General features: G+C 38.0%; 1 protein-coding gene across 1 annotated transcript in view; it reads left to right on the top strand.

The window, feature by feature from the left end:
• The first annotated feature begins 840 nt into the window (after nt 1–840).
• The window catches only part of LOC142490628 (uncharacterized), a 47879-nt gene continuing 32764 nt past the window's right edge, over nt 841–15955 (top strand). Inside the window, exons 1-3 of the mRNA XM_075593045.1 lie at nt 841–1117; nt 2516–2593; nt 2959–3488. Coding sequence (XP_075449160.1) covers nt 841–1117; nt 2516–2593; nt 2959–3488 — 885 coding nt within the window. The remainder of the gene's footprint in view (nt 1118–2515; nt 2594–2958; nt 3489–15955) is intronic.

The following is a 15955-nucleotide window of genomic DNA, read 5'->3' on the forward strand; positions in this document are numbered from 1 at the left end:
GGAGTGCTACTCGTGGGAGTACGCGTCGGAGTGAACGCACTGTTCAGGGGAGTGATGTTGCTGGTGCACCGAGTGGTGTTGCTGGGAGTGGGAGTGCTGTTGCTGGGAGTGGGAGTGCTGTTGCTGGGAGTGGGAGTGCTGTTGCTGGGAGTGGGAGTGCTGGTGCTGGGAGTGGGAGTGCTGGTGCTAGGAGTGGGAGTGCTGGTGCTGTGAGTGCTGCTGGTGGCGCAGTTGCTGATGGGGTGGATGGTGGTGGCGTGCTTGCTGGTGGGCAGCTTTTGGAGGCTCTTCCATTGGAACAAGGAGAGTCCAGTCAGCACCAGCCAAGCTCTGACCCTAAACCTGCTCGGAAGAAACGTGTGGAGAAGCCACGTAATCCTCGCTTCAATGACCAGGAAAATACAGCTCTTGTCACTGGCATTCTGGAGCACTATGACAGTATATATGGACATTTACTAGGTAAGTGTACCTTTACATTTATTATTCAAATACATGTGATCCTAGGTCATCTGAGTTTTGTTCATATGCAAATATGGGTTCAGAATATCTTTCTATGTTAATTAGTCTGGAAACACAGCTTTTTATCATGCCTTACAAGGACAACTAATCACAGGCGTCAATTTGCCATAACTGCATACAATATGAATGCAACCTTGCTTACATGTATAGGTTTAGTAGTGAAGTAGTGAATGTGCTTCACATATTACACCTAAAACAGCATGTTTGCTATCTCTTGGAACAGCTAGCAGTGTAGGAAACTGGTGCTTCTATTATTATTAATTTACCTCATATATTTTATATGTTTTTCAAGGGCGGACAAGTTCAGCAAGCAGAAAAGAAATGTGGGACACAATAGTCATTGGTGTCAATGCGTGTGGGAATCATGTGAGGGACAAGCGGAATTGTCACAAGAGATTTGATGATATTAGGTCCAAATTGAAAAAGAAAATACAACACCAACGCGTGCATGCTACTGGCACTGGAGGTGGGCCGACACCACAACGTCTCATATTAAGTCCATTGGAGGAGCTGCTTCGGGCAAAATTACTTCCCGTCGTCGTGGAAGGCTTACCTGGTGACCGGGATATTGGAATTTATCCCTCACAATTTCCACCAGGTGAGAAATATTAATGTACTAGGCGTGTCGTTGCTTACAGTTATTTTGCATATTTACACTACTTTTTATACTGTCTTCACAATATAAGCATACCTGCATCTATATATGTATATGTCTGATTCTGTATATATATATATCTCAAAATAGACATATATGTTGTAGTCCTACTAAAAGCAGTAACTAATATAGCACGTGCCATTGCGTGCTCATTTACATGTGAATTCCCAAAATGCATTGCTGCAGTGGAAGCAATTGATGGTGGGCGAAGATGGGGAACAACAGGGTAGTACACATGTGTAACACATGTTAATGAGAAATTATTACTAGCTACAGGTACAGAACAGAAATATGTATAATATTATTGTGTATTTTATTTATTTTACTCCGACAAACATGACATTACTGCCTATATTAAGCATGCATCAAATATATTGCATGCAACGGCCTACAAACATCACTTGCACTAACACATCTATAGTTGTTAATGAAAAGGTCCATTTTTGCTTTAAGTCATATACAGACAGCATAATGAGGCACACGTATCATATGTTATGTCATTGTTTTCATAACTTAAAAACTGCACACGACTATTTAGCTCATCTACCATTGTGTTAAAGCAGCTGCAATTAATATCTCATCACAGCATACACTTCAACAGAGGGGGTGGGGTTCAGCACACACACTAATTACAGCCTCATTTTAGGGTCAACATAGTTCACACCATTTTCACCTGTTTCAAGTAATTGAAAGGTGTGGCTGATTAGGCTTTTTGGGGAAGGGAATACCGTTATTACAACCTGACTAGCACAACTGAAGTTAATCACACTCATTTGAAAGCTTCACTTTAGCTACTTAATGCCCCAACAACTCATTACTTATCAAAGCGTACGTCACACATTAGTTCACTCATATCTATAGTTGAACTACTACTATCAACGACACATTATCACACACTGCATGTGTTGTCTTGTTGAGTCACAGCCACATTCAGGTGTGCCACATCTTATATTAATGTACCACACATATCCTCTACCAAAAACAACACTTTTTGCAATATGACCACCTTCATGATAACCATTGTGAATGGTCATCTCATGATAGTTATGTACATTATGATACTGATATCACTACACAACATATGATTTTTATGTACAAATTTTATCTATTTATCCTCACGCATTACTGCAGAAACATAGTATGTTTTATGTTAGGGAACTCAAAATTTCTAAGTACACAGGCATGTACAGTGTTATTACAACTATTTATGTTCACTTTCACACACACATTTTGGGTTAAGGAACTGATGCTGTTACGTACTCATAAATACAGAACATACAATAACTGTTTGTTCAATATTTACACATGTAAATGTAAAACTTATGTTATTGTTATATATAGTTGCCCCTGAAGGACATGTGTCACCTGAGACGGAACAAGTGTCTTCACCTGGGTCAGCCAGCTCAACACACCTAGAAGGTGAGTGTATCAGTTAGTGGCCATATACTATGTGCTCTTCTATATGTTATGTTGTCATGTTCATTATTTGTTTTGCACATCTTCTTTAAATAGGATTACTTAGTGTCAGTGAAAATGAAGTGTAAGGCAACATGTATTGTGTTAGTGATGTTAACTATCATGTAGGAGTTGTGAGTTTACAGCAAGTTTTCATTCACTCATATTTCATACTGAGTCCAAACATTATTCTTAAGTCAAGGTAGTTTTTAATGTGAGGTTATAAAACGTATGGAAACATGTTAGTTGTTACTTATGACACAGTAGAATTACATAGTAACACAGCAGAGATTAGCATGCCATTTAATAATGTGTACATTTATTTGTAGAACATGATGAAGAGGATTATGATGATGATGATGATGATGATGCCGCCGCCGCCATAGACACACAAATACAAGCAAGTGACCATGAAGAGGTTCCAATTGAAACTGTTTTACCGCCAAATCGTCCAGCAAATACCACATACGATGCAATTGTAGCTTCTGAGGGAAAAATTGTGGAAGCAGAAAATCGTTGCCATTCTGACCTGATGACAGTGCTGGAAAGGATGATTGCACTGCAGGAAGAAACAGTTTCACAATTGGCACATCTCCACAGAGTCTTCATTGAAGTGCCTAAACAGTTGCAAAAAATCAACACCTCATTCGAAGCATTAGTTGTTCAGCAAACACAAGCTAATTACTTGAGAATGACTAATGTACCACAATTCAACATCAACACGTCACAGGCAGGATCCTTACATGCTGGGCAGTTTTCACCACATTCATCTGATCTTCATTCACCAGGCCCGAATGTTACCGGTCAAGTAGCAGACATTGCAGTGCAGGTTCCTGACGACATCCTACCGCTGCCATCTGTACAAAATCAGCAGCTGACACCTACAAAGGAGGCGACAAAAACAAAACAAGACACACATGAAACAGACCAACCATCACTTGTGCAGTGTCTACCAACTTGCTCACATGTGTCAGTGGGCACAAGCCCTGTCGGTGAGTCACTGGCCACAAGCCCTGTAGGTGAATCACTGCCCAAAAGCCCTGTAAGTGAATCACTGCCCAAAAGCCCTGTAGGTGAATCACTGCCCAAAAGCCCTGTAGGTGAATCACTGCCCAAAAGCCCTGTAGGTGAATCACTGCCCAAAAGCCCTGTAGGTGAGTCACTGCCCAAAAGCCCTGTAGGTGAGTCACTGCCCAAAAGCCCTGTAGGTGAGTCACTGGCCACAAGCCCTGCCCGTGAAGTGCCAGAGGCCACTCAAAGTGGCTCTGTTGTGGCTAAAGTTGGTGGCAAACGAAAAAGGAAAATTCAAGAGACAACAAGCAGGCCTGTTACTCGCTCTCAAAAGGAACAAAAAAAATAAATTTTATAATTCACTAAATATGTCTTTGGCCTTGTTTTGTTGACTTCAGATTATCTAATTAATATTGTATGTATGCTGAAGACTGTGTTGTTTCCAAACTTTCAAATATGTTCTTGTACACGTGAAGTTTTGGAAATGTAAACACTCCTAATTAATGAATAGTGTTATAAATATTTATGTTTTAATCGTCTGTTCAGTAATGGTCCACCAGGAGCCAGTTGCTAAGTTTAGAGAAGCTGCCATTGACTTTGCAGCAATACATTGCATTTGGGTGTGTTAATTGATGTAATCATTGCATGTGCATATTATTCACATGCAATTATAAAAGCACCTATTTAACTGCAAACATCTTTCTTGTACGTGTACAGCAGGATTTTGTGTTAAATATTACTTACCTTTGCTGGCCATTGTAATGTTGTCCTTTAATCATTTATGTGTTCTTGTTTCAAGAACATCTCTGAATTTATACTAATATATATGTAGTATGTATGCATATATGCACACACACATACACACTGTGTGTGTGTGTGTGTGTGTGTGTGTGTGTATGTATATATAGTACTATCTAAACTGGTATAGATGTATTTACAAAAAACATACACTTCATGCTTCCTTGTGAAAACACAGTATTTTAATAATACAGGCCTAATGTTTGAGAACTATACTAAGTGTGAGCCTCTAACATTGTGCGCAAACAAATGTTTATTACTTAATTCACTCATGTTTATCACCATTTAAATAGGTTTCATACAAGGCCTACTTACTGCCATCAATATGTTGTGTGTACTCCTGCAATATAAAAAAAAAAAAATACAAATATAAATATATATATATATATATATATATATATATATATATATATATATATATATATATATATATATATATATATATACATATACACATACACATACACATACACACAATATACATATAGTACAATATACACTTTATATATATATATTTATGAGAGAGATATATTTATATATATATATATATAGAGGAACACGTATTTAAACTCATGCAGACAGGGAGTTAACCAGACTTTCAAATACACACAGAAATGTATGTGGGAAAAAAACCTTTCATTTTGCAGGTGTGTGTATTTACTGATATGGCTGTCTAAGCACTATTTTCACACAGTGCTCTTTGTTATTTTTCAAGAAAACTCTATGTTACTGAATTAAAAGTGTAGGAATGTTTTCAGAAACGAGATAAAAAAAGGATACATGTTTGTCCCACATGCGGCTATCACAAACCACAAATTTTCAAGCAATTAAAACTACAAATCCAATTGGCGTTTGAAATAAGGAGTTACAGTTTATAGTTTTCTTGACCTTGAAAAGGAAACACAGCAATTTGTTAGCCATTGAGCAGTTTCATTTTGATGAGCAAAGAACAGATACCTGCACACATCTTTTTCGCTAATTTGCAATGGCTGAAGAATTCGTGAAAAATATGAATCCGAATTTAGGCTATAAATACATTGTGTCAGAAGCTATTTTGAGAACAAGCGGACACCAAGCGAGCACACGCCAAATCTATGATTTGATTCGAGCAAAATATCCTTATTACCAAGACCGTCGGCATGCGCGCAATTTTAATTCATCAATAAGATTCACTTTTTCAACTAATGACTTTTTTGAACGTGTGCAGGATAAGCTAGAAGACAACTATGGTTTCTGGAAGATTGCCAAAGAAAAACATTTCACCGTGAAAGAGGGCACATATATTGTGGTTAAAGGCATATTTATTCCTAATGCCAATAGCAATGGATCCGCTACTACTGTTCCGTGTGAATCGATACCTGCTGCAATATCTGCACCCTCCATTCCTGAAACCCACATTGTACAACAACAAAACTACTATGATTATGTACCAAGCCTTTCAGCTGAAAATGCATTGGAATGGGTACCCGAAGAAATGAACCTACCTCCCGACCAATTGTTTGAAGAAAGCAGTGGCGATTCCTATGAGCGCTTCATGGAGGAGATGTGTGTCATACTGGATTCAGCGGGTGGGTCAAGCGTGGATGAAAAAGCCTTGCATTTCTGGAGCGACCAGTTGCAGCCAGACGAAGAGTTAATTCTAGAAGAATGGTAAATATAACAACCGCTATGAGTTGACTCTGCGTTTAAATGTTTGTTTTTTTTGTAACCACCATTTTCCCTTTCAATGCGTGGATACAGCGTAACATTGCAGACTGCATAACATGTAGCGATCACAAAGAAATTGTTTCCGAATACAATATAGTAGAACCTGAAAGAGTAGTACACATTGCTGACGGAATAAATATACGTACTTTCCTATCCCTTTAAACATATTAGCAACATTTTACCATAACTCTAACACATACCTGTTTTGTTATCATGCTACATCTACAACATTTAAAAGCGGGTCCACCACGTATGACGTGGGACCCTTGTCATAGCCCAAGGCGTCCTTAAAAAGGATTACGGATGTAAGTCCCGCCCCCAAGCGACGTGCGCGCCTCAAAGCCTATTGGCTGTCATGTTTTGTTATAGTAACGGTAACTGCAGTGTGTCATGTGTGCGGCTCAGTGTTTGTAGGCGTCAACTGGGCGTTAGCCGAATGTTAATTGAGTGGGAGGAGTGTTAGCGTGCGTTTCACGCTGGTTTAACATGACGTCACACGTATTGCATTTGCGCATTGTGTTATCGGCCGTCCTTTCTGTCCAAACACGTCTGTTTAAAAAGAATACAGATGTACTCGTTTAGAACGAATGTAGTTTCGTATTCATTGTATTTGAAATAAAGATTTTATGTTTAATGGTATTTTCAAGATGTATTGAACGCACAACGTACGCTTTGTTTTGCGCATGCGCTAACAGTTAGTGCAGCCAAGCGTGAAGTGCGTGCGCACACTAAGATGTGCGCGCACATTTTTCAGTATACAGGCAACGTTCACATCATATACATAGTTATGCCTGCTACAAATTTAAAGAAACATTACATACTGATGTACACTTGTAGTTCTAACATATAAGTGAGTGACGTGTGTATGTACACAATCATATAGAGCTGTGTAACGCGTTGTCACGGATACATATATAGTAAGGTGCCATATTTGACCATCATGTGTTTGCTGTATTTCAGAGATGTCGGGGAAGATACAATCGGATCAATGTATGATTTCAGAAGAGTCTACCTTTATATGAGATGATTGTGAGGAGGAGCCACCGACTACTATACTACATATGGAACTAATTTTATATTGCTTGCAGCGCTTATTAACAAACAATTAAAAATGTGATACCCTTATGCCTATATTGCATAAGCACTTAATTAACATAATGATGTTGCAAAATAGTGCCTCATGATTTTTTATTGAGTGTTCTTTAATGACTACTATCATTTTATGGCATGGTGTGTTTTATATATAACAACCATTGCCACTCTGCTAACACATTTGTGAATTCTATTGTGTAATGGAACGTATGACTGTCGAAACTATGTAACAATAATAATAAGAATAATAATAATATGAGCATGTTCATGTATAGCGCTGCTAGTTGTACACAGCGCTTTACAGACAAATTTTTCTGGCTGAGGTCCCTGGCCCGTGGAACTTACAATTTATTTTTTGCCGCCTGAGGCACAGGGAGATAAAGTGACTTGCCCAAGGTCACAAGGAGCCGACACCGGGAATTGAACCAGACTCCCCTGCTTCAAAATCTCAGTGCCAGTGTGTGTCTTTACTCACTGAGCCACTCCTTCTCCCAATGTAAAGGACACTTACAACCAACTAGCCATTTCTTGTTAAAAATCTCTTGTTACATGGGTATGTTGATAAAATGGTTTGGGACTGTAGCAAATAATGTTATTGGCCAGATGTTGTGGTCCCCTACAATGCATGATGTTCTGAATATGACATCAACATCATGTAATGAAGTACGTTTCTGTGTATATTTCATTAACCTAACTAACTATAGTTTACTGTGTTTATTAAACGTTCTAAAAATACATAGTATAGTCAATATGATGATATAAGCTACCATAATAAAGCTGGTGTTATCATTTGTCGGTGTTATACATGGATCCTACACAAATTGATACAGACACAAACAGTTGTCTTAAAAAGTGTGTCTATGCTACTGTGCACGTGATTGACGTTACAATTGTGAGAATACTTGATAATTATCATCATGATAATGATGAAGTGACGTGATTTATATTGCAAAAATATTACCAACATTGTCATATTGGTAAATTAGAAATGCTAAATGACAGTAACATTTGCAACAAAATTGTGTTTTCTGTTAACAGTTTTACACTTGGTACATGTAGGACACATCCACACACGTGTGACTTATACATACACATGTCACAAATGTAAATTAATGTTGACTATTAATTGATAGAATTAAAAAACACCTACATTGCTAAATATAAGATGTAGTACGCATTGTTGTGATTACAGGCATTCATGCATGTAGTGTTATGATCAGTCAATTTCATCCGTGATGAATGAGCTCCCGTAAGTAAACAAATAAGTACAGTTATCCCCTTGTCTCCAAACACATCTATATTACATTAATGGAATTTATAAGGAAACATACATAAAATGTGATGAAATGTGAGTAATCATTTTCTAATACAATGCACATGAAAGCTCAAGAGTAGCTAAATGCATATAAATGATACAGAAAGTACATGTATGTTACATTTGTGTTAAAACCAATATGTTGGGTTTTTACTTCAAATAATTATAGGAAGATTGAGGTAGGCACATCTTATGAGAGATGTCAGCAAATATACATACCATGATCAGTCATACTGGAGATATACCTATAATGCAAAGGAACAATATATAAATTGCAAACATTGACATGCCATCTTCAGTACCGTAAACAACACAGCAAAGTGTGTATTTGGTGTTAAATGTGCAACACCATGTATATTTCATGACATTCAAAATGTAAATCAGGCTGGTGTACACATCATATGGATGTACATGTTACACTGCACCAATAACATTGTATGTAAGCATACTAGAAGCATGAATGAGTATGGGCATAATATGTGTATTGTGTTAGCATAAGGAACAACACAATGCTAAAATATTAGTGCTTTGTTACCCCATTTGTATTCACATACACACAACAAAAGTACAATTGAAGAGGGATTATATAACCTGTGCAACAATAACATACCAGTGCCACATCCCTTTGTGCACACAGCAGAGAAAAGAAAGGTGTGCAACCCATATTCATCTGTGTCCTACCAGAAGGGTATATAAAAAAACATTATTGTTAAGATAACATAATGTAAGTATAAAAGTAGAACTTGGAACATATATGTTTTTACTTACAAGAAAAAAATGAATTGATGAGATTCTGGCGTGTCTGGCCACCACTGGCTGTTTGTTCATTTTCAGCAGCTACATGGGTGGGATGCTCGTCTACCAAAGGCTCAGCTAGGTCTGATTGTACATTGTGCCTGAGTGCAACATTGTGCAAAATGCAACAGGCAAGGATAATATCAGACACTTTTTGAGGCTTGTATAGAAGAGCCCCACCAGTTCTGTCCAGACATCTAAATCTGGTCTTGAGTAGGCCAAATGTCCTCTCTATAACAGATCTTGTAGATATATGGGCTGCATTGTACCTGTCCTCTGCTTCAGTTTGAGGGTTTAGCACCGGAGTCAAGAGCCACGGCCTAATTCCGTATCCTGAGTCACCTATAATGAATGGAGCACACATAAGCTGACATTAGTGATCAAATTGTACAATGCCAACATTCCTAAATAAAAATGTGTTTTGTGTTAGAACATGTAAATGTGTACTCACCCAGCAGCCAACCATGTTCAAAATGTCCCTCTTCGAACGCATGGAAGACTGAAGAGTTCCTCAGGATAGAGGAATCGTGACTTGAACCAGGGAATTTGGGTACCACATGCATTATCCTCATCGTCGCATCACATACCACCTGTACATTGAGTGAATGGTAGTGCTTACGATTGCGGTACACATGCTCACTCTGACTAGGTGCAATCAAAGCAACATGTGTGCAATCGATTGCACCCAGCACACATGGTATTCCTGCTATATTATAAAAGCCAGTCCTGACTTCCAGCCACTCTGTCGCCTCTGTAGGAAAATGAATATTGAGTGCATAGAGAAACTGGGTCAAGGCCCGCGAGAATGTAGATTGCGAGACCCCGCCCACTATGCCCACAGTTGTCTGGTATGACGCGGAAGCAAGATAATGTAATGAGCACAGCATTTTAACAAGCCCAGGGACTGCACGACCTCTGGCTGTGAAAAAATCTACATTTCCCCTTATCTCCTGATAAAGAGATAAGATTGCTGCTGAACTCAAACGATAGCGACTTACTATCTCCTCCTCACTCATCCCATCTAACAGGGTTCTCTCCCTGTACAGACGCGGACGAGGCACAACTTGTCTCCTCTGTCTTCTCCTCTGATCTCCTGTCCCTCTACCTGTCCCTCGGCCTGTCCCTCTCCCTGTCCCTGTCGTATCCGCGTGACTGTCCCTGTCACTGTCCCTCGGTGTGTCCCTCCCTTGCCCTATATGATTCTCTTGATCATCAAGCATGTCATAGAAAAGAATGTTCCTCCGTCTCCTAAACAATCTCAACATTTTGAAATGAGTAGCTGTGAATGAGCAGGTAATGGGCGTCCTTTAAATAGGTATGTGATGATGTCAGGTGACATAGTAAAATGCAAGGTGTTACATTAACATAATAAAGTACTTCTGTGGCAAGCTGTGTGCAGTTGTTGTTATAAGTATTTGTTGTGTGTATTCTGCAGGGAATGATGATATTTGCCAATGATGTGACGTGAAGCTTTGTACAAACATTGCTTGCAAATAAATAGTTGCATGTGCAATGCATGTAAAACTTCTGAAGGCAACAGTCAGTCATGTAATTAGACAAAAAGGCTGAGATTGACGTGGGAAAAGTTGTGTGTAACACACACTTAAATGTTACACTCCAAGATTAACTCTACACACTTAATTGTTACACTCCAATATTAACTCCACACACTTAAATGTTACACTCCAAGATTAACTCCACACACTTAAATGTTACACTTTGATGTTACACACAGCCATATGGCTCACAGCCAAGGTATCCTGCCTTAAGTATTCTAAAACACAGTCACATTGACTAACCATTAAGGGAGGGGTCTGCCTTATCAACTCAGACACACCAAATTGTTAATTACATTTTAGGATCTTGCAAATTGATTGAAGGAGACATACCAATTAATACATTTTAAAATCTGATGCAACTGATAGAATCCAGCTCACACATACCTGTTTGAAGAAATAAGTCAGAATGTTAGTCCAGATATTCAGAATGCATCCATGATTAAAGATATAGAAAGAAAACATCCAGAGATTATAACTCCAAGATTAACTTCACACACTTAAATGTTACACAGTAACATTGGGTCCAGATGAAGCCTGATTCATTTCACCCTTTGCTTTACTAGGAGCAGATGGGTTGAGCAGAGATGGCACAGAGAAGCGCTCCCTCTCTGTATCTCTTTGCTTAGTTTTTTTTTTTTTACATGACCACCCATCCCAGGGCAATTACCCCCTATACCCACCCCCTCTACCCCTAACATACCTCTCACCACCACTACACAGGAATGGGCAAAACTCCTATTATAAAATAGTGCTTTTGCCCTTTCAAATATACAGTACACTATCAATAAAATACAAATTACAATAATTAATGTTTTACTTACTAGGATGAAGGCCGTCCTCCTCTTCATCCTCACCAACATTGCAGAAAGTGCTGATGCCCAACCATTAAAAGGTAATTAAGGGATTAACCCCTCCCGCAGCCCTCTCAGGAAGCCTAACCACCCACCCTGGGGAAATACAACCTTCACCTACCCCCTCTACCACCAACAAACCGGTCCTGCTATTTAATCCTTTCATTACCTAATGAAGCTACTTTACTTTTTATTACATAGGATTGTCTCTCTCTGTCTCCCTGCACAGCTCTTACAGGCGATTGTGCTGTTTAAAAAAAAATATATATATTAGATAGAATTGAAGCAGCTGAACTGAATTATTTCAGTTCCGGGGACCAGCTGCTTCCTGAGGTACAGCCCCCAGTGTGGGGTGCTGGCATCTCCTGCACGTTTACATATCCTGGTCACAGGGCCGTGACATGGGACATTTAAACTTGCAGGAGAACAAAGCACCCAACAATTTGGAGTTTATCAATTTATCAGAATCTCAGTGAATTTGAGAGCAGCATCAGAAGCTGGTGCACCAGTACCAGCACCGGAGGTAGATGCCTTCTCCTCCATGTCCACCATTAAAATGTCTAGCTGATACGGTTGAGTAAGTTCAGCTTTTAATGTGTATTTATTTGAATTTGCAATTTTCTCATGATCGTTATGTTAGGTAACGCACATGGGTAACACAAGTGTAAAGCATGTGCATTAATTTGAATGTACTTTTTATTTTTTCCAAGTGCACCTGTGCAGTGTATTCGTTAATGTGTCTCAGCGCAACTATAATCCTCGTTCATACAGCTAACGTAACGATGCTAGTTTGGAGAAGGGTCAATGTTTTTGCATACCATTAGCTTTGAGGATACCTGTTAAAATCAGGAAAACATCCATTACCCATTTACCTTAGTAGGTCAAAGTTTATGGAGATTTGAGTATCTACACCTTTGAGCATTAAATATGAAACCTGCATTACTGTGGTTTGTTTTTTTCCTGGAGAACAAAGGTACTTAATTTGTTCTTCATAATCCATTGATTTTTGAACTACTATCATTTGTGCTCACTCACAATTGTTTTATTTAAAATGGGAAATTTTACTTCCATTTTAGGGAACATCTCTGGGGTAGCCTTTTCTCTCACAGTTGCCATTTTATATGTAGACTGGCGGGAGCATACAGTACTTATGTATTAAATAAGGAGCTATCAGTGTACAGTGATCATATACAGTTATGGATTAAATTCAAAAACAAGCTTATGGTTGTTTTTTGCCTCAGATTTGGGCTTACTGTATACAGCTGCAGCGGCCGTTATTCTAAAACTTCGTCCGGTGTACCACTCGGAATACCCCTGTCATGGCGCGTGATGTTTTCTAACTGTACCGCCTTAAGACGCGAGTGCGGTGTGTGCAGAAAATGGCATTTTAGAGTTCTGTTTTATAAACACCTTAAATTGACACAGTAGCACAGTAGCACAGTACTGTACACATTGCAATTCATTCATTCCATTGCACCCAAAGAAACAGAATCCATGAAATTCAACAAAGCAATCGTGATAAGCGCAGGAGCCTGGGGCGATTGGCCGCATTCATGCTGCGTGGAATACAGCAGAGCACACGAAATTGGCGCCGTGATTTGTTTGAATAACATCCGCTGCAGCTGTATATCTGAGCCATGTTTGGTTCGACTCAGACCTACTGTATGGAGTCTAGGCCGGGATATAATTCAAGTCCACGGACATGCTTATATGTAATATTTATTAGTAAAGAAAGAAATTAAAAATGCAAGCCCTTCTGCACTTTTCAGCTGTTTTTATTTGTCACTGATTTCTTAGCTACCCTTTCCACCAACATTGTTGTCAATATTTTTATTTTTGAATTATGTAAAAAGTATAATTTTTTGGATGGTAAAAGTCAGATACTGTATGTTATTGTGGAGCCAGAGTATGTTTAAAAGGGCCTTAAATAAGATAAAGTGCAACGTGCAGCAATAGATAATGGAGGCAAAGTTTTTGTGTTGTTGGTAAGTTTCTGTAACTCTTAGAACAAAAAAATAATAACCTATCTGGAGAAAAAAACACATTTATGAAAAAATATGTTTTATCAATAACAAAGCACTTAATACACCCACTCAGACACCACTGTTAAATTTTAGCATCGAAGTCAGTAACAGGTCATCATCATCTTTGTTGTCCTAAAAAAGCAAAATTGTTAATGTGTTGTACTGTTCTGTTAGCTGTATAATTTGTATCCTTAGACATGCCTTTTTATTTTTGCCATGCAAACGAAAATGTATTTTAAATTATTTTGATTGCTTCGAGAAAGCTTAATGATCTGCAAGCATTCAACAGTGTTTTATTTGTTACCACAAACAATATTTAATGTCTAAGAAGGCTTATAGCAAAAGATGGACCAGCAACCAGTACAGCTCATGAGTTTGTCAGCTAGAAAAATGCACATTGCCTTTCATGTTTTTCCTTTTTAACACTCAGTCAGAATGGAAGATTTGCATTTAAGAAAAAAATTAAGAAAAATCAGATTAACTCCCTATTTGATGAGATTTAACAAATGAGAGCATCGATAGTAGATATGTGCAAACCTTTTGCTTAAGTTTGCTAAACCTGGTTAAATTTGAAGTTTATTTTTCATCACCCCAAAAGCCTGTCTTGTGTTCCCCATACCACCAGCGGAAAGCTCAGCATCCTGTGAACCAGCAGGTAACCAGCCCTACACACCCTGTAACCGGCAGATCTCACAGAGGGTGGGGGAAACACTGTTACATATACAGTATAATCTCTTTCTCTCGTTTTGTGTAAAGTTCACAAAAAAAGGTCACTTTTGCCATATTCACAAAGTCAGGTGAAAAGTTTGCACATATCTAGTAGCTAGTCCTGCTATAAAAATGGCAAACCTGTCATTAAAAGACAACTGATCTTCTAAAAGTCTTACATTAAAATGCCAAAATGATTAAGTATGTAGTACATTGTTTAATAAAACATACATAGTCACAAAAGGATAATCTGACAGACCATAAGAATAATATTGCCCTTAATTAACCTATTCCAGAAATAATATAGTACATAGAATATTATCTGGCTCCAGAGACGACTGTGCCATATTAACGTTCATCCATGTATATTGTTTTTCATTAGGATCGAACAATCTCCAAACACCAATAATATACATAACATCTTCTTTACAATAGCCTGCTGTTCTACAGTATACCTGAAGGAGGGCGTTGTTCACTATTATTCCTATCTATTATAAAATCCACAGTACAATTAAAATCTGCTAAAAGATCAAAATGTCAGTCTTATGTTTAGCTAAAGCATCTCCAGCACATTTTTGATCCACATTACGTAACCTATCAGATATAATTTAATGCATATCTATAAATTGTAACTTGAAATTATATGAAAACAAAATAGCCACCCTAGCTTTCATATTGCTACTATGATTATAAACTTTCCTTCACTATATCTCTAAGTTTCTAAAAAAAAAAAAAAAGCACACCATTGTAGTTTTAGAAACTCAATAAACTTCAATCTCTTATTTAGATTAAAATTACCATCATGAAACTGCATCGTAATAACAACAAATGATTGCAAAATCATGAAAAGAGAAAAAAAATGCTTTTAGGCTGAGTAATAGCAAACTAAAAAATTTATGTTTTTAAGTAAAACAAAATAACAAATCCTGCGCTCCTACCAAATTGGGCTAAAATATACAAGTGACGTGTTTACATTTAGAACTGTGTAAGTATGTGTAACAAAGGAGTCATTTGGTTGCATCTTTTGATCAAAACAGGATTCAAGCCTGCCAACCTCGTCAAGGTAGACTCTGTTTAGTACTGTAGATACCTACACTGAATATGTAATTTCATATTGTCCTGTGGACTAAACTTTATGAAATATGTGAAAAGGCCCTGAAGGCTAAGGACTAAGATGACGGCACATGAGAGCCAATCTCATACATGCTATTGATCGCTTTATCTTTGTGAGTGGGCATTGTAAAGATTTTAAAGATTTTATGTTCCTTGAAATACAAATTTTATTATGTTAATGCACTAGGTGTGCGCCTGTTTTTTCTTTTCTTTTTATATATATATATATATATATAGGAAATAGCAACCTTTTTGGTGCAGAGAATTGCAGAAAAAATGCTGTTTGACTCATGTCAAACTGTCATTTTTCTCATCTTCTTTATAAGCTAGCGAACTGTACTCATCCTGTTAAA

This window comes from Ascaphus truei, chromosome 3 (genome assembly GCF_040206685.1).
Source record: "Ascaphus truei isolate aAscTru1 chromosome 3, aAscTru1.hap1, whole genome shotgun sequence".
NCBI classification, from domain to species: Eukaryota; Metazoa; Chordata; class Amphibia; order Anura; family Ascaphidae; genus Ascaphus; species Ascaphus truei.